Here is a 19,345-nt window from a genome sequence, read left to right as displayed (position 1 = left end):
TGCTATTCCCTTCACGCTACCATTGACTTTCTTCACAGAATTAGAAAAAAACTACCCTGAATTTCATATGGAAGCTGGGCGCGGTGACTCACGCCTATAATTCCAGCACTTTGGGAGGCCGAGGCAGGTGGATCATCTGAGGTTGGGAGTTCGAGACCAGCCTGATCAATATGGAGAAACCCCATCCCTACTAAAAATACAAAATTATCTGTAGGGGGAAACTATAACACATGTCATCTTGGAAATCCTCAAAATCCCAGAGTTGAAACAAATAGGACAGTTATACATTGTGAATCTGTTTGTGAAATTTCAGTTCCTGAACTGGTGCTAATAGCAAACATGCCATCAGTAACACAAACTCATCAAATGTTCCAGTTGAAAGTAATTTATTATTATTATTATTATTAGTATTAGTATTATCATCCGTAGAAGCATCATTATCATTAGCACAAAACTAAATCCGCTATTAAAAGAAAACAAAAACACAGCCCAAAGGCTTGTGTCCTGCTGACAGTGAGTCAATAAGTTTATCTTCGTGTACAAGGGACAGCACCCAGAGGATATACCACATCACAGGTTGATAATCAATTCAATAATTCGACCAATGTTATTGAGCACCTAGGCACAACTGAAGATTTAAATATGCATACAAGAATCCCTGCTTTCAATAAGTTCTATGGTCTAGTAGGAGGTATTGAAGAATACAAGAACAGAGTCACATGAGATTAGTGACATAATAGAATCAGTACCACGTATGAAGTGCTGTTAGAAAGGGGCATCACAGAGACTAATGTCGCATTCAGTTGGGGGAAATCAAGAGGCTCCATAGAGAAGGGGATCTCTGAACTGGTCTTTGAGGAGCTGGAAGGATTTTGGTAGGCTGGCATGTGAAGAAGGGGCACTGCAGGTGGAAAGAATAGTGTGGGCCAAAGTATGGTCATGGGAAAGTTCATGGAATGTCTGGGGAGAGAACATGAGTTCATTATGGCTAGTGTTTGGGGTTTATGTAAGTGGAGTGACAATATGTTGAAAGTTATATGAGGACCATATTTTGAAAGGCTGTGAATGACAGGCTAAGATTTCTGATCTTTATGTCATACTAACTACATTTACCACATCAACAAAATATGCAATTATCTGTGAAAAGGTATGGTCACTTACTTCACTTCCAGGTTTCTTAAGGAAACTCAAATGGTTTCTAGGCAATGTTATCACCTTGCTGTCAGAAATGTCCTAGCAAATAACACCAAGCAGACTATAGCAAATGTTTCTATTTTGCATGTAATTAAATCTCTTCTTTCGAAGTTTTATCCTTTCCATCCATGGGCCACACTTCTTCGCACTCCCATCTCCAGCCCCACTAGTTCTTGTGGTACCTGATGAGTTCACGCAAGCCTAATTTGGGATTTCCAGTCACAGCTGCTACCCTGAAAGCAGGACCCACAGCCTTGAGAAGTGAGAGGTGGTGGTAGAGGCAGTGAACAATATCATGAAAATGTAGCCATCTGAGAAGTTTTATGGCATTCCCATCCTAAAAGTAAAGCATAGTTCTTTGAAATTGGAGTTCCACTCAATTTGGTCTGGAGGACACCTAGAGGGGTCCCAGAGCTCAAAGTACCTAAGTAAGGTCATCTTTTAAAGTTTCCACTTATTGCCAAGGAATTCCTTAAAGGAATGACAATCTGTGTTACACGTTATTTAAAGGCTTCCTGGCGCTGAGGCTACTGAAGCTGTGGAGAGACTGGGGCAAACGTTTCTTTTTGACTAAGGAATCCTGTTGGGCTTTGTCCTTGCTCAACAGGTTGGTAGTTGGGAACTTCTCCCATGCAATGAGTTTACAGATGCTAAAGGATGGCTGTATTAGGCAACTGAGCCAAAGAAGTAAGCTATATAGAACCAACCAGGGAAGATTTAGAATAACAAAGCTGCCATGGCCACCCTTTCTGCAGCTAGTCAGTCTTCAGCTCTTTCCTGGAGCGAGACTTCCTCTGCAGGAAGTCATGGATTGCCGTAGTGAGGCCCCATGTCACACTGGACCTTAGGATGACCAGGGAGCCTCCACGGTAGATCAGGAGCAGCTTTCGACCCCGAGTGTTCCACACATCCTGGGCAGAGGCCCACAGGCTTGGCATGTTCTGCCATCCAATATGGGACTGCATATTAGCAACCAGCACAATCAGAGGATACAGAACTAGGCAGGTGATTGTTCCATTGACACTACCAGACACCAAGGCAGGAACCCAATGGGGCAGGCCTTGCTCTGCCAGGCCGTCCTGGATGGGGTCCTTGAAAGAAAAATATAGAGCACTCCCCAGGCTGTTCCTGGCCAGGACAGGCCAGAAACCACGATAGTAACCTAGTGACAGCCGCCCCCAAAGCCCGTAAGAGTTGAATTCCTTGAGAATGCTGAAGGTGCTGGGGAAGCGAGCTTGCTTGCGACCATCCTGGAGCACATTTTGCACCCTTTCAAAGGGGCTGAGTGCCACAGCCTCCACCACGCCAGACATGAGCCCTGCAGCCCAGCGGTGTCCCAGGGTGTGTGGCCCAACAGGAGAGAGAAAGCACAGCAGGCTATCATAAGTCCCAAACAGAAGAGTCCCTTGCAACGTCTTGGAGAGAAGAGGAGGGTAGATTCCCCGGTAGAAGTATTGAGGACCTTCGTGCCAAAGCTGTCTCACAGCCTCTGACACTGCCATGGCATGGATCTGTTGCCGGAACACAACCTTATAGATAGGAAAGGTCAGAAAAGTAGACATAAAATTGGAAACGGCCCCAAGGGCATAGGCCTGGGAATGCCAGCTTTTCTTTCCTGGAGCCTCTGCTCGTGTCCTGTGCTGAAGCTCCTTCCCAGGAGAGTCGTTCTGCTCCCCCATGCTGAAGACAACTGGGTGCAGATGGAAGAAACTGGCAAGGGTGGAAAAAAAGAGATTAGACTGACCAATTAATTCTGTTGGCAAGCATTTTCATTGCTTAATTAGAAATGAACCCTAAGAAACTCAGGTCGACGGAAACAAGCAACTCATTGAGCCAGTTTCTGCTATATAAGCACACCCTTAAGAAATTAAGAATTAATTAACTTTAAATTAAAAGAAAGGCAATCAGTTTTTCTGGACAGAGTCACCACTACAGTATTTTGCTGACACAGCAAATATTCCAATATTCAAAGGATTACAACGGAAAAACATGAAATAGAGGAGGGGAAGACTCCAAAACTTAATGCATCAACTTTCATGACATGAAACTGCATTTTATAAACTACTTGAATAATACATTACTATTCTGTTTTTTAAAAAATCTGGCACTATCTTGTAGAGGCAGAAAGGCATTTAACAGTTGAAGTGCAATGCTTTCTCTAAAAGTTGGTATTAAATTTGGGGAGGGGGAATCTCCCCTCGCCTTTCTCTCCATAGATTCCTGCCCAAGTTGTAGCTGTTTCATGGCAACGCCCAGCCCCCCTCTAGCAAGTGAGAAAAGGAAAGAGCAGCTGCTTCTGGAAGTTCGGTGCCTAAAGACTCAGCACCTGGCAACTTCTAAGCCTAACCTTGAAGACCTGTAGCTATATAACAGAGCAAGGTTTCTTAACCTCGGTGCTACTGACATTTTAAGCAGGATAATTTTTTATTCTTGGCGCCTGTCCTGTGCATTGGAGGATGTTCAGAGGCTCCCTGGCTTCGGCTCAGTGCGTGCCGGTAGCACCAGTGGTGACTTACACAGTGTGATGACCAAAAATATCTTGAGACCTTGCCAAATGTCCCCTGGGAGGCAAAACCTGGCTTAGAACCACTGTACTAGATAGAATAGGCAGTGCAAGGACCCCAAACTATTTCTCCTTACCCAAGAAAGGCCAAGAAGCAGATGGCTAGTATGAGAAGCAACTTGGAAGCCAGGACATATGAAGGAACTTTGGGATAGAAAAAAAATGAATGCTCAGAGCAGATCTGAGGAAGTTTGCCGGGAAGGAAAGAGGGGGTCCCTGGGCTGACGAGACAGGGTGTGCAGCAGCCAGAGCTGGCACCTCAGGGAAAGAGCACAGAGCTGTGTGGGTGTGGGGCAGGAGGACAGGGAAGAGGGGGAGGGGCGTGATGGCCAGGATGGAGGGCTTCCATCTACACAGACAGGGACAAGAAGCCTGGCAGGAACAGCAGACCCACAGGTTTCCCTCAGAACCCTGGGCTATGTGGTGGGGGGCGTGAAGGTTGGGACTCTAATTAAGCTAGCAGACCGATGAAGGACCACAGAGTCCAGGATGAGGTCCCCAGGGAGGAGTAGAAGCCACACACTGCAAGAAGCCCAGTGCAGCCTTCCCAGGGCTGCCAGGCCAAGAATCCACCTTGGCGTACTACTCCTTCCAGAATCACTCCCATCAGCTCTGCTCTTCCCTAGCCCCTTCTCCCTGCTACATCCATCTCCCCACAATCCTATTCCTATCCCCCCGCTCCATCCATATCCCCACAATCTCATTCTATCCCACCCCCCGCTCCATCCATATCCCCTCAATCTCATTCAATGCCCCTGCTCCATCCATATCCTCACAATCTCATTCATACCCCACCCCACTCGATCCATATCCCCACAATCTCATTCATACCCCCCTGCTCCATCCATTTTCCCACAATCTCACTTTACCACCACTCCCAGCCACACTCACCTCTTGGTGGAGAGATATGGAGGCTTAGCCTCCTGCGCTTGGCCCATCACCACCTCCCCGTCCTCCGTATTCCATGATGGCCTTAAGCCTCAGCCTCCTTAATGCTCATGGCCAGTACACTGGGAAGGCCCCTCTGCCTCTTACCGTTTAGCTGAGAAATGAACAGGAGTAAAAGTTCAAGAGGCCCACTATTTGCATCCCTCTGGGGCACCTCTGGCCCCTGGCAGCCCCACTTCCATATCTCCAGAGCCAAAGGGGACTCCTCCCAGATACCCAGGCCGCTAAATCCACAGAAGCCCCCAACAGTCCTCAGCTCTCCTACCAAAGATTTTCTTTCCAAAGTCTTACCTTCACCTAAATAAGGACAGGTGGTGAGGTAAATATTTGTCCTTTCTTCTACCTCAGAGTGCAATAATGTTCCATTTCCTCCCTACCATTTATAAACATATGTTCACTGACGCCATAAGGTAGTGTGATTTAGCAGAAAGAAAACTGGGCTAGGATTTGGCAGTGCAAGGACTCCCAACTATTGCATCTACCCTAGAAAGGCCAGGAAGCAGGTGGGGTAGTATGAGATACTAGCATTCTAAGCGAGTTTTGTTATTAACTTGATGTGTGACCTTTAGAAATTCAATAACATCTTGGAGCCTTACCCACTTGAGCTGTAAAAGGAGCAGAAAGGGCAAAATAATTTGTAGTCATCTCCATACCATATCTGTCAGAGGGGGTTGATATGGGGGCATTCAGGCCAGTAGTCCAGTATTTGATAGAGGAATTGTACTTTTAATCTCCTACTCCTTCTGCCATTTTTGTAAATCATTGCGGGGGACTAAAAGTGATCAATAATTGAGAAACATCTCGCCTTAAATATGTAATCCATTGTATAAATCCAATCCTTTCCATTTTATGGGAGTGAAGATCATGTTTCTCCAATGTATTTTCTGTTAAGATGCCAGGCTTTGGAAAGGGCAGACAGACCCAAGACTGAATTCTGCCTCTGCCACTTACTTAACTGCGTGACCTCGGGCAAGACATTTCATTCAGTCTCAGGTTCTTCAGCTACAAAACAGGGACATTAAGACCCACCTCAAAACATTGTGGCAGAGATTAACACATAAAATGAGATAAAGTGGTTGAGAATCCATAACACGGTGGCCTCGATAAAAGATATCAAAAAAAAAAAGATGCTTCTGGACCTCACTATCTGTCTCCACAGAGCACATGCTCTTTCCAGACACTCTCAGGACAGCCAGAAGCAGATAAAGAGGCATGTAGGAACACAACTTGTGTTCCTAAGGGAGGCAGAGAAGCCCTTTCTTCCACGAATGGGAAGGCGCAACATAAATAATCTAGGAGAGCCTGGCCCCTTGACATGAATTCAAAGTACAGACCACAGAATGGACCTAGAGTTGGCCTTGAGCAGATACCACCTGTACCCTGACCTGCCTCCTATGTTTACAGCCTAGTAAAATGAGCCCAGGGGATTCCAGATTCTCCCAGCCAGTCTAGTCCACATGGGTAGCCTGTGTAACTGCCCCAGGATCCAGCCACAAATGAATGTATTTGTCTGTTCATTCAGGGTACCTCTCAGCCAGTCCTTTGGTCAGCTCACAAACATGTATTGATCATCCACTAAATCATTGTGGGTAAACCACCATGGAGCTAGAGTGAATAGAATTTGGTGTCTGCCCTCAAGTGCCTGGGAATCTAGTAGAGGAGACAGGTAAACAATGAGCTAAACTCTACAGAAAGACAAAATAAAGGGTACACTAATGAAGGTGGAAGCAAAAAGACAAGAGAAATTTATTCCTCCTGGGACGAGGAGCACCCAAGAAACTTCTCTGAGAAGGGGCATATGACACAGTCCTTAACTGAGTAGAGTAGCTTAAGTAGAGGAGTGAGAGCAAGCATTCTAGGCTGAGAAAGTGACCTAAGTCACATAGGCTTAAAAGTGTGAGTTGTGCATGGGGATGGCCTACCCCATGTGGTGAGAAGAAAATAGAGCAGTAGTTGACAGAGAGGAGCCCATTTAGAATGAGGACCACATTTGTCTTCCCCACTGCATTGTGTCCTAGGGCACAGACATGAGCTCTGAATTCAGCCAGCCCTGGGTTTGAATTTCACTCTGTCACTTCCTAGCTTTATAATCTTGGCCAAGTTCTTCACCTCTCTGATCCTCAGTATCTTTATATGTAAAATCATTGTCATGAAGGATGCATGAGACAAAGTATGGAAAGTGCTTAGCACAGCACCTGGTATATAAGTTGCTCCATAAGTTATATTCGTAATTTCATTTTTAGAAATGAGATAATACTAGGAATCCAACTTAAAAGGAATGTGAAGGACCTCTTCAAGAGAATTACAAACCACTCCTCAATGAAATAAAAGAGGACACAAACAAATGGAAGAACATTCCATGCTCAGGATAGAAAGAATCAAAATTGTGAAAATGGTTGTAATGCCCAAGGTAATTTATAGATTCAATGCCATTCCCAACAAGCTACCAATGACTTCCTTCACAGAATTGGAAAAAACTGCTTTAAAGTTCATATGGAACCAAAAAAGAGCTCGCATAGCCAAGACAATCCTAAGCCAAAGAACAAAGGTAGAGGCATCACGCTACCTGACTTCAAACTATACTACAGGCTACAGTGACCAAAACAGCATGGTACTGGTACCAAAACAGAGATATAGACAATGGAACAGAGAGAGCCCTGGAAATAATACCACACATCTACAACCATCTGATCTTTGACAAATATGACAAAAACAAGAAATGGGGAAAAGATTCCCTATTTAATAAATGGTGCTGGGAAAACTGGCTAGTCATATGTAGAAAGCTGAAACTGGATCCTGTCCTTACACCTTACACAAAAATTAATTCGAGATGGATTAAAGACTTAAATGTCAGACCTAAAAACATAAAATCCCTAGAAGAAAACCAAGGCAATACCATTCAGGACATAGGCATGGGCAAGGACTTCATGTCTAAAACACCAAAGGCAATGGCAACAAAAGCCAAAATTGAGAAATGGGATCTAATTAAACTAAAGAGCTTCTGCACAGCAAAAGAAACTACCATCAGAGTCAAAAGGCAACCTACAGAATGGGAGAAAACTTTGCACCTACCATGACAAAGGGCTAATATCCAGAATCTACAAGAACTTAAATAATTTACAGAAAAAAATCAACAACCCCATCAAAAAGTGGGCAAAAAGATATGAACAGACACTTCTCAAAAGAATACATTTATGCAGCCAACAGACACATGAAAAATGCTGATCATCACTGCCATCAGAGAAATGCAAATCAAAACCACAATGAGATACCATCTCACACCAGTTAGAATGGCAATCATTAAAATGTCAGGAAACAACAGGTACTGGAGAAGATGTGGAGAAATAGGAACACTTTTACACTGTTGGTGGGACGGTACACCAGTTCAACCATTGTGGAAGACACTGTGGCGATTCCTCAAGAATCTAGAACTAGAAATACCATTTGACTCAGCCATCCCATTACTGGGTATATACCCAAAGGATTAAAATCATGCTGCTATAAAGACACATGCACCGTATGTTTATTGTGACACTATTCAATATAGCAAAGACTTGGAACCAACCCAAATGTCATCAATGATAGAGGATTAAGAAATGTGGCACATATACACCATGGAATACTATGCAGCCATAAAAAGGATGAATTCCTGTCCTTTGTAGGGACATGGATGAAGGAAACCATCATTATCAGCAAACTATGGCAAGGACAGAAAACCAAACACCACATGTTCTCACTCATAGGTGGGAACTGAACAATGAGAACACTTGGACACAGTATGGGGAACATCACACACTGGGGCCTGTTGTGGGGTGGGGGGAGGGAGGAGGGATAGCGTTAGGAGATATGCCTAATGTAAATGACCAGTTAATGGGTGCAACACACCAACATGGCACATGTATACATAAGTAACAAACGTGCATGTTGTGCCCATGTACCCTAGAACTTAAAGTATAACACTAATAATAAATAAATAAATAAATAAATAAATAAATAAAGAGATAATAGGGCAGAGCTTGTAGTGAGCCGAGATCGCACCACTGCACTCCAGCCTGGGCGACAGTGCAAGACTCCGTCTCATAAAAAAATAAAAAAATAAAGAGATAATAGGAATAAAGGCAAGATAACAACTAAATTATTCTAAAGGCCGCAATTGGTCTAATGAACTAGGTCATCTGCAGAATGCATTTTAGACTTTTTTGGAAGGCAACAAAGAAGAGTTTTCATGGGCTTTGGAGTTTGACATCCCTGGCTTGCAGTCCCAGTGCCTCCACTCAAAAGTTTAAGCCTAACACAAGTTACTTAACGTCCCTGAAATTCAGTTTCCCTCTCTGCAAAATAGGATACAATGGCTATCTCAACAGTGTTGCTCAGAAGCTTAAATGAGATAACAGATAGAAAGTTCCTGGCACAAAGGAGGAAGGCAGCCAAAGGCAGCTATTATTGTTTCAGCTGAAAGCTTTATCTCCAAACCTTCAAGCTTTTAAGGTTTATGTGTTAAAATTACAAAATGTGGTCTCATTGGAGCCATCAGTTGGAACACACTCACACACATGAGGCCAGAGATAGGATGTCCTGTATTCAATTGGAGCCAGGTTGCAAATACGCCCCCATCCCTGCACGAAGAGTCCCTCGCTTTGTTCCAGTAGCCCAACCCTGGCACCTTTACACAGTCCATTTCCTGTCACTATTTTTGTCCGAGCTCTGAGACTTATTCTTGGTCTTATGTGATTCCACTCCTACCAAGTCCAGCTGCAAATACCTAATTTGGTGATGAAGCCAATTTAAACACTGAACAAGAGTCTTCTGGGAGGCAAGAGTCAGATGTCATGGGACAGGGGAGCAGAAGCAAAAGTCTGAAGGAAACCTAAGCGCTACTGCCAGCATCACCCTTGAGTGTGCGAGGTGAGCAACCTGCCTTCTCCATACATCCACACTTTCCACCTTCCACCACCACTATCCCACTGTTCCATCCACAGTCCACAATCCTGAGATGGAAGGTGCTTCATCTCCAAATATGTATTGTTTACTCCAGGGAACTCTAGATCTTGGAGTTGTAAATAAGAGGGTGGAAATGAGTGAGTGAAGTGCCTTGGCAGGCTGAAGATGAAGCCAACGGCAGCAGAAGGGTATCAGACTGTTCACTTGCTTCCAAGCATCAGGAATCAAGAACAGGCCCCACAGGAGCCTCCTAGCCACACTATACCTAAAGGAAGTAATACCTGCTCTCTAAGTCAGGGAAAAATGGAGCAGGTTTTCCAGCCACTGCCTTCATGGCCATTCACTTTGGACAACCCTGCATGCCGTTTCCATGGAGTTGCTCCTTTTCTGGGGCCAGTGATGCCAAATCCAGCAAAGGAGAAGTCCCCTGAAGAGCTCACAGAAGGGCAACCTAGCAACCTGTCCTTGAGCCGGAAATGAAAGAGCTATATCAGCAACAGAGAGCTGTGGTCTGGGGGTTAGTTTAAATGGGGTTTTATTTCTCACACTTCATCAAGCATGGCTTGAAGAAGGAAGACATTATGACAGACCCATTTGAAAATCTGCAAAGCTGTGGACTCGGAAGAATGTACGGAGTCCAGATTCTTTGCATACAATTCCAGGAAGGACCGCGGGTAGGAACCTGTGCTCTGGAGTTATATTTCATGACAGATATGCCATGGACAGATACACTGATGACAGGCCCATTTACTCATAACCTTCAGCATCACATGGTGGTGTTTAGAACAGTGGTTCACGAATCTCTCTACACCTCAGAATCAACTACAGGGCTGGTTAAAACTACAATCACACTCTTCATGCCTAGTCCTAGTACATCAAAATCCCTCAGGGGTAAAGCCCAGGAATCTGCATTTATAACAAGCTCTCCAAAATGATTCTGAGGCAGCCCACTTTTTACTCATACTTTAGTTAATAGTATGAGTTCTGGATTCAGAGATTCGGTCCAAATTTTGACTTCACCTTGTAATTTCAGACAAGTCATTTTACCTCTCTGAGCCTTGCCTCCCTTGGGGTCACAAAGGGCTGTCGAAATTATGTTGCTTTTATAAAACAGGCAGCTTTTGTAGTATAAAAAAAGTATTAAAAAAAAAAAAACTAACGAAAGAAGAGTGCCAAGAAGAGTTTCCTCTTCTGTACAATGGGCACCATAAAGGTTGCCTTCATCTTCCCTCAGCCCTCTCCCCACTACCTCCTCACCCCCTCCCTCAGCACTATCATCACATCGAGACTGCTGTTGAGATGGTTTGAGACTACCTGTGCAAAAATGCTCTTCAGACAACCCTGCAGGGCAAAGAATTAGCATCTAGAGATCAACATACAGGTGCTAAATTGGATGCTATAACTTCTTTGCTGCAGGATACAGTGCAAGACGCTTAACCTCTCTGTCTTTGGCTCAGTTTCTTCATCTGTGAAATGGAGATAACGGTTCTTGCTCACTAATTCTATGCAGTCCCAAGTTGGTCCTCCCATCCTGGCCTTGGTTTTTCTCCACTATCCCTTAATCTAACAGAATAGAGGAGTGTTGGCAAGGGGCAGCCTTTGAAGCCAGATATGTCGACTTGGGTGTGAGCTCTTAGCTCTGCACTTCCTAACTGTACTGCCTGGGTGCTTCAGTCCTTTCCTGTTAAATGGGTACGCTGCTACCTCCCTCACACGGCTGCTGATAAGAAAGGAGACGTCCGTACAGGCGCATCCGCACACAGAAAGCACTCAGTAAATGCTGTTTCCCCCTTCCCCCTATACAAAGGTGAGGAACTCTCGTTGTTCACTTGGTTTCTGTCCCACCTCGTGTTTAAGGTATCCGGTCTCAAAGCCCGGAGCAGAGCCGAGGCGGAAGGGGATGGGGAGAAGGGAAGCGATGGGGTAGCAGCAAACTCACAGATTAAAGGAAAATGGGCCTGGTCCGTGCGTCCGAGCTCCACTTGACGCCGCGCCGGCTCCCGCGCCTGTCGGCTTCAGCCCCCGCCCGCCAGCTCTCGAGTCTTGCTAGCAGTAGCTTCGGGGCCAGAGGTTGCGCGGGGAGGCAGCCCCCTCGCTCCGGTGATTGGCCGCGTCGAGCGTCTTGTCACGCTCTTTTGTCTCAACGGGCAGAGACTGAAAGCAACCGCGACTGCCCGGAGTTTCGAACTGCAGGGTGGGCGCAGCCGTGGCTGCCTTGGGAACCGCGCTGCCTCGACTCGGCTACCTGTCACTGGGCGGTCGTGCGAAACATTCGCTGGGCCGGGCAGCCCCGGGTCGTTTATCGGCCCAGGAGGCGCCAGCGATCCTGTTCCCCAGAAGAGCTACGGGGACCGGAAGGCGAAACAGAGCTGTCCACTGGGGAGCATAAGCTGCCCAACAATGGAGCGCAGGTAAAGAAAGAGCGCGCGATTGCCCGGCGCGGAGAGGAGTGGCGGAAGCCCCGCCAGGACTGGGCGGCGCCTGGCTTGGAGAATCAGTAACTGCGAGGTAGGGGATGGAGCACTCCCATGGCCTGGTTGCGCTGAGGAAGGAGTTGTGGTTCATCTGGATGCTGCCGACTGGGTAGGATTTAGGATTTGCCTGGACTGAAGTGGGCGGGGTGTTGTCGGGCGGGAGGGCAGGTGTTCGGGGAGGTGGCAAGGGGCGGGAGGAGACGATCGCAAGCTGTCTTGAACCCCTTTTGCGTCTCCTTATCTCTTCCTGGGAAGGAATATGGGGGTGGGAGGTTATCCAACTTCTAGTCCCTTTCTCCCTGGCAGGTCATCAAAGCCGAATCCGAACTTGAGTTCTGTGCGGCGGATTGCAGAGCTGGTAGGGCGAGGGTCTCCCGGAGGAAATGTAAGGGGGGTAAGAGGGGTGCAGGAGGCACTATGGCTTGCGTTCAGAAGATGGGAGAGGGAATTTTCCGCCTGGCGATAGTGGAGGCGGTGGAGTGGAGGTATCAGGTTTTCAGATGAGGCTGCTTCCAATCCTTCCTTTCCTTCCTTCGCGTCACAGTCTTGAGGCCCTGAGGACTGGGATCTGCGACCCCCAGTGGACAAAAGTCGACTCTACCCCAGAGGCTAATTTTCTCACGGCAGGCACCTGTTGCAGAGGCTGCAAGTAAAATAAAGGCGAACGCTAGTTTCCGAGTTCATGTAAGAATCTGAGAAATAACGGGGTAAACGTTGACAAGGGGGTGTGATAGAGACCTGAGGCCATGAGGTTAATGGGTTCTTATTACCTCATGCTTTCTTTTTCCAAGAACTAAACATTGTCAACTCTAATATATCTATAGCTCAACTTGCTTCAAGGACAGCAATGATTTTCATTTAATAATTTTCCATTTAATCCCTTTACTATATGGTCATTTCTGTCTCTTATATTCCTAGGTTTCCCTTTATAAGGATTAGTCAGATCAACATTATATCTCTAACAATGTCCGTTAGCTTTTTCACTCTCATTATACCGAGAGAATTTAATGGAATAAACCAGATTTTATGTGTGTGTGTGTGTGTGTGCACATGTGTGTGTATAAAATTACTCAACTTTCAAGTAGTCTTGAAAAAAAGATGGTAGGAGTTACCTTATTTCCCTTCATCAGTCAGCAGTGTTTTCTTAACATAATGGAAGAGGCAGGAGATATTCCCACCTACAACTCAGGATTTCTATGTCCTATGGGTTCAGTTGTGTCCCCCACCCCCCCCCAAAAAAACACCAAATACATTCTGTTGGACTCCTGACCCCTCATCTCTCTCCTACTTGAAGATGGGTTCTTTACTGGGATACTGAAGTTAAATTACATTCATTAGGGTGGGCTCTAACCCGAAATGGCTAGCATGCATTGTGCCTATCAAAAGGGGAAATTCAGACAAAGAAACATGCATACAGGGAAGAAAATGTGAAGTAGCATACAGAGAAGTGGGCCATCTACAAGCTGAGGAAAAATCCCTGGAAAAGATCCTTCCCTCTTACTACTCAGAAGGAAACAATCCGGCTGCTGCTTTGATTTGGACTTCCAGCCTCCAGAACTGTGAACAATTAATGTCTACTGTTTAAGCCACCCAGGTCTGTGGTACATTGTCAGGCTAACAGAGCGAACTTAATAGGGATTCTGTTGCCAAGCAGATCTGATAGCTAACACCTGAAAGAGTGGAAGCAGCTTTGGAACTAGATAATGGATAGAGACTGGAAGCATTTTGACATGCATGGCACAAGAAGCCTAGAGGGCCTTTAGGAGACAGCTGGGGGAAATATGGACACCAAATGCAATTCAACTGAGGGTTAAGAGAAGAATTCTTCACTACAGAGAAAGGATCTCTGACTTAGAGAATACATATATCATGATCACCGATATGTTGCTAGAACTATGAGTGTTAAAGGTGCTTGTGGTGAGTTATCAGACGGAAACTAGGAAGATGTTACTGGAAGCTTGAGGACAGGCAATCTTAGTTTTACAGTGGCAAAGGATTAGTCTGTATTGTTTTCTTAGTGTTTTGAGGAAAGTAAAAATTGTAAGTGATGAACTTTCACATGCAGCTGATTTCTGTTGTTGGGGCTTAGAGCACAATACCCCAAAATAAAGGCCCCAGAAGTAGTTTCGGATGTAAAATATGTTCTCTGAGGTCCTCGGTCCCCCTGTCTGTCAGCCCCATTCTTCCTGGAGAGCCAACTGTAACAGACCAGAATCCCTCCTCCCCAAGGTGGGTCCTAGAAACCAGAAGCCTTTTTTTCTAAAGATAGTAACAAAGCCTAAAAATACTTTCCTCCACCTTTTTTTGTGTAAAACTGGCCATGAAGAAATGATCTGACCTACCTTGTCTGACTGCAGGTCACAAGACCCCATTACAGAGAGGGTCGTGCCTCATACCCAGGAGGAAGAAATGTGTGTTCACCAAAGCCAAGCACAGTCTAGACAAACAAACCCTGCCGGATTAGCATTAGGTCATAGCCTTTTTGTACCATCATATTTGTACAGGGCTGCCCATACTTTGTTGAACCTGAGCATATGAATAGACAATTTACCCTGTGCCTTTCTGTCTTTGTTCCAAAGGCTGCAGTGTATATATGTTAAATAATTCGTTTTTTTTTTTTTTTTTTTTTTTTTTTTTTTTAGACAGAGTCTCGCTCTGTCACCCAGGCTGGAGTGCAGTCGCACGATCTCGGCTCACTGCAACCTCCGCCTCCTGGGTTCACACCATTCTCCTGCCTCAGTCTCCCAAGTAACTGGGATGACAGGTGCCCGCCACCATACCTGGCTAATTTTTTGTATTTTTAGTGGAGACGGGGTTTCACCGTGTTAGCCAGGATGATCTTGATCTCCTGACCTCGTGATCCGCCCGCCTCGGCCTCCCAAAGTGCTGGGATTACAGGCGTGAGCCACCGCACCTGGCCTTGTATGCGTTTTCTCTTGTTAATCTGCCTTTCATGAGTTGATTTCTTAGCAAACCTTCACACAGTTTGGTATAGCAAGAAGGGTCACCAAAGCCACTCCACTCTTCTGGAACCTGCAGTTAAGGGAATGCAGTCATCTGACAAGCTGGCAAAAGGGCAAGAATTTCTTACCAGTCAGGCCCCCAGGTTCTCTCTGTGTACAACCCAGTTGGACAGATGGTACAAAACAAATCTCTCTGTCTCCTCTACAAGGTTTCATGCCTAGGAGAAAAAGATTTTTGTGTGACTAGTCTAGCTGTAGCGAATCTGGTACACCTTACACTACTTTGTGGTATGAATATTCATATTTTTGATCACTTTCATGCCAGAAACAGTGTATTCCTTTGACTTTGTCTTTCTGTGTTGTTCATAGAGAGGGTTACAGGATAAAGTTCCCTCTCGTCTTGATCTGTGTTCTTGAGAGCTTGATTTGTGAGCAAGAGGAAGCACTCTCTCTTGCTTGCCACCATCCAGGGGAAGTGATTTTTGGATCACAGCAGGTGTCTGGTCTAACAAATCTCTTCGCTGGGAAGTGGAGAGATTTTATTTTGTTCCAAATGTGCCAAGCTCTCGGCAGGATTTGTCGTAAGAAGTCCCATCCATAAGGGGCTTTTGTCATCTCAAATTTTATTGCCTCAAGCAAGGATCACCAACCCATAATCCAGGTATCGGTACAGGTCCGTGGCCTGTTAGGAACTGGGCCCTTTCAGCAGGAGGTGAACATAGGCGAGCAGCAGAAGCTTCATCTATATTTACATGCACTTCCCACTACTGGCATTACCGCCTTAGCTCCGCCTCCTCTCAAGTCAGCAGCATTAGAGTCTCATAGGAGCGAGAACCCTATGGTGAACTGTACGTGCGAGGGATCTTCAGTTGCACACTCCTTTTGGGAATCTAATGCCTGATGATATGTCACCCTCTCCCATCACTCTGAGATGGGACCGTCTAGTTGCAGGAAAACAAGCTCAGGGCTCCTACTGATTCCACATTATGGTTAGTTGTATAATTATTTCAATATATATTACAATGTAATAATAATAGAAATAAAGTGCGCAATTAATGTAATGCCCTTGAATCATCCCAATACCATTCCCCCAATGCCGGTCCGTGGAAAAATTGTCTTCCAAGACACTGCCAGAAACGTTGGGGACCGCTGGTCTAGCTAGTGAATGCTGGTAAACAGCAATCCCAGGAGTCATTTGTTGTCTTAGCCTATGTCTGGGAACAGGGGGAATCTTTGGGATTACTTCTTCTCTGAAGAGCCTATTGCATCCAGTCACTATTGAAATTCAGTACACTATTAAGAATTATAATTGCCAATGGCCAAAAAATCGACCCCTTAAATTAACCTCTTCAATTTTATTAAAAAGATTTTAAAGATTTCTTATTCTAACAGATTGATAGAAAGGTTAAATGTATAAAAAGACACATAATGGTGTGACAGCTAGCCTTAAAACTCTTCTTGACAAAAGTAAAGAGCAAAAAACTCTGACCTAAAGAAAGTTAAATTCCTGTGTCTGCTCAAACTGCCCCTGTGAGAATAAAAACAAAGGCCACTTCACCTTGCGGCTTTTGAGTTCAAATTCTGAGCTTTCACCTCGACATCATGGGTTGCATTCCTGATCAGGAAACCATCCCTTCATGGCTTAATGTTTGTGTGACTTTTGGTGAGTACCAATTTCTTATTGACCCTTTTCCCTTCCCTGGATGTCTTTTGATTTCCTGTCTTCCATCTGCGACGGGAGCATGTGAGGCTCTTTGGCCATTGTGTGTAGATAGCTGAGAATCTAAAACCTTAGAAAAGTTAGCGGGCCAAATATGTGGTTGTATCTTCCAGGGGTGGAAGAATGCCTGGAATGCATAGCTTGCCATAGTTGAGGGTGGGCAGGGTTGAGTACAGCCTGCTCTCTCAGCACAACTGTGCCTGAAATGTGAGTGGTATGGAGAGCTGGAGACTCAGACAAAAACAGGTGGAGGAACTGCTCTTCGAGGGGTCCAGCGCACTTCCCTAGCCCCTGTTTTGTCCCACACCACAGCCCAGGTTCTTGCTGCAGAGGGAGCCCATCTGAGCCTTGGATCCAGGCTGCTTCTGGGAACCTGAAGTCCCCCAGGACACAGTGGTGCCTTGGGGACTTTTGAAGGAAGCAAGTGGCCAAGGGTATGAAAGTCATGAGAAACCCGAGCTTAACCACTTGGTGACCGTGCACAGTCAAGAATTTCACCATGATGAGGCATAGGAAGGAACCTAATTAATATCTAGGGAAGCCACGCACAGGAAGGAATTTCTTTCCCAGAAAGCTAGTATGATTTAATATTAGAAAATCTATAAACATGATTTATATGAATAAACCAAGAAATGTTTTTTAAAATGTAAATCTCAAAGGTTGCTAAAATGGCATGTGTGAATATTTGGTATCTCTTACTTTACCTAAAATGCCTAGAAAAGAAAAGATGCTACTGACCTCAAACAAAAGCCCAACACCATGTTTGAGGATGAAATGCTACTGTCATTCCTATGAGGGTCAAGAAGGTGACAAAAAAGCTTTCTATCAGTGGTATGATTTCAAAGTCTTGATGAATACTGGGCATTGGACTTTTAAAAAGGCTTAACCACTGAAAAGGGGGCTAAGTGTTTTCAACTGATCTGATTCTCTTGCAAATGATTAAATATCTAGAACAGTTTTTCTCAGGACAACTTTACACTTCTAAAAATTAGTAGGAACCCCAAAATCTTTTCTGTAAGTTTTATCTGCCAATATTTACTTCAAAATTATTAGAACAGAAATTTTGATGAATTTATCTTAAAATCTACTTTAAAGTAGTAATTAAAAACCTATCACGACTGGGCGTGGCGGCTCACGCCTGTAATCCCAGCATTTTGGGAGGCCGAGGCGAGTCACGAGGATCACAAGGTTCAGGAGATCGAGACCTTCCTGGTTAACACGGTGAAACCTCGTTTCTACTAAAAACACGAAAAATTAGCCAGGCGTTGTGGCGGGCGCCTGTAGTTCCAGCTACTCGGGAGGCTGGGGCAGGAGAATGGTGTGAACCCGGGAGGATGAGGTTGCAGTGAGCCGAGATCACGCCTCTGCACTGCAGCCTGGGGGACAAGGCGAGACTCCATCTCAAAACAAAACAAAAAAAACAACAAAAAAAAACAAAACAAAAAACAAACCTATCACCTCATGTTAACATAAATTACAAACACATATGAAAAATATTTTTTCTAAAGCCGTAGAGTGGTGATCGACTTTCTTTTTTTTTTTTTTTTTTTTTGAGGCGGAGTCTCGCTCTGTCGCCCAGGCTGGAGTGCAGTGGCAGGATCTCAGCTCACTGCAAGCTCCGCCTCCCGGGTTTACGCCATTCTCCTGCCTCAGCCTCCCGAGTAGCTGGGACTACAGGCGCCCGCCACCTCGTCCAGCTAATTTTTTGTATTTTTTAGTAGAGACGGGGTTTCACTGTGTTAGCCAGGATGGTCTCGATCTCCTGACCTCGTGATCCGCCCTTCTCGGCCTCCCAAAGTGCTGGGATTACAGGCTTGAGCCACCGCGCCCGGCCGACTTTTTTTTAGATAATTGAAAATCCCCTAGACTTCTTACCTAGGAAAAGTCAGCTGGATTCTTGTAACTGCTTCTGGACGTGATCTGTTGCCACATCACACACAATGAAAGTCAGGAAAATCCCACTGTACACGCGAGAGAGCATGAGAGTGAAAAAGGAAACTATGAGTAAAACGAAAACGTTCCCATAAACGAGAACCTAGAAAAATAACTAATAAAAGTGACCGTTTAGGAAACTGAAGAAATGCTCCATGACTGGAAAATCCACCACGTTCTCTCGGAGCAAACTGCGCTATAGATATATGAGAGCTGACAATGTTTGGTTCACGGAAAAGAATGCACAAAAAATGGGTAGGACACCACACGCCACCTGCCCCCACCCCCGGCTCCAAATTGGAAGTCGCTTTTGGCCAGTGACTCTGGCTCAGAGACTGTAATTCCATCATTGGCTGAGCCAGTGGAGACTGGCGTGTGAACAAAAGTTCCCTGAAAAGGAATTTGGAGGACAGAGCTCTTGTTGTGCCAGTGAACACTTGGCAATCCCTGGAGAGGCTGCCTTGGGCATGAAACCAATTACGATGAAGGGAGTGATAGGGTTTAATAGTAAACTTTCCCTCCGAACTTCCTAATAAAGCCCATTTATGCAAACGAAGGATTGAAATTGCTGAGTTCTGATTGGCCTGCACAGCTGAGCTCTGATTGGCCA

General features: G+C 45.3%; 2 protein-coding genes across 5 annotated transcripts; one reads left to right on the top strand and one right to left on the bottom strand.

Annotated features, from left to right (window-relative positions):
* Positions 1-369: 369 nt before the first annotated feature.
* Positions 370-11,717, bottom strand: SLC25A53 (solute carrier family 25 member 53). Its single transcript, XM_033201274.1, has 2 exons — positions 11,586-11,717; positions 370-2,904 (listed from the first exon to the last, which is right to left on the bottom strand). Exon 2 carries the CDS (start codon positions 2,871-2,873, stop codon positions 1,950-1,952), a length of 924 nt encoding a protein of 307 aa, XP_033057165.1. The 5' UTR covers positions 2,874-2,904; positions 11,586-11,717; the 3' UTR covers positions 370-1,949.
* On the top strand, positions 10,930-12,885 carry LOC117077585. 4 transcript variants are annotated; one of them, XM_033201275.1, is made up of 3 exons: positions 10,930-12,057; positions 12,427-12,505; positions 12,665-12,885. In XM_033201275.1, the coding sequence occupies exons 1-3, from the start codon at positions 11,599-11,601 to the stop codon at positions 12,676-12,678; spliced, it is 552 nt and encodes a 183-aa protein (XP_033057166.1). In that variant the 5' UTR covers positions 10,930-11,598; the 3' UTR covers positions 12,679-12,885. The 4 variants fall into 4 exon arrangements, 2 of the variants coding, with proteins under 2 accessions (XP_033057166.1, XP_033057167.1); XM_033201276.1 differs by having other exon boundaries at positions 10,936-12,057; positions 12,427-12,478; XR_004434806.1 differs by having other exon boundaries at positions 11,796-12,257; positions 12,427-12,478; positions 12,665-12,803.
* Positions 12,886-19,345: the final 6,460 nt, after the last annotated feature.

Source organism: Trachypithecus francoisi, unplaced genomic scaffold (genome assembly GCF_009764315.1).
Source record: "Trachypithecus francoisi isolate TF-2019V2 unplaced genomic scaffold, Tfra_2.0 Lachesis_group6, whole genome shotgun sequence".
NCBI lineage: Eukaryota > Metazoa > Chordata > Mammalia > Primates > Cercopithecidae > Trachypithecus > Trachypithecus francoisi.
Note: the sequence above shows the minus strand (reverse complement) of the source record. Positions and strands in the feature narration are given on the sequence as shown.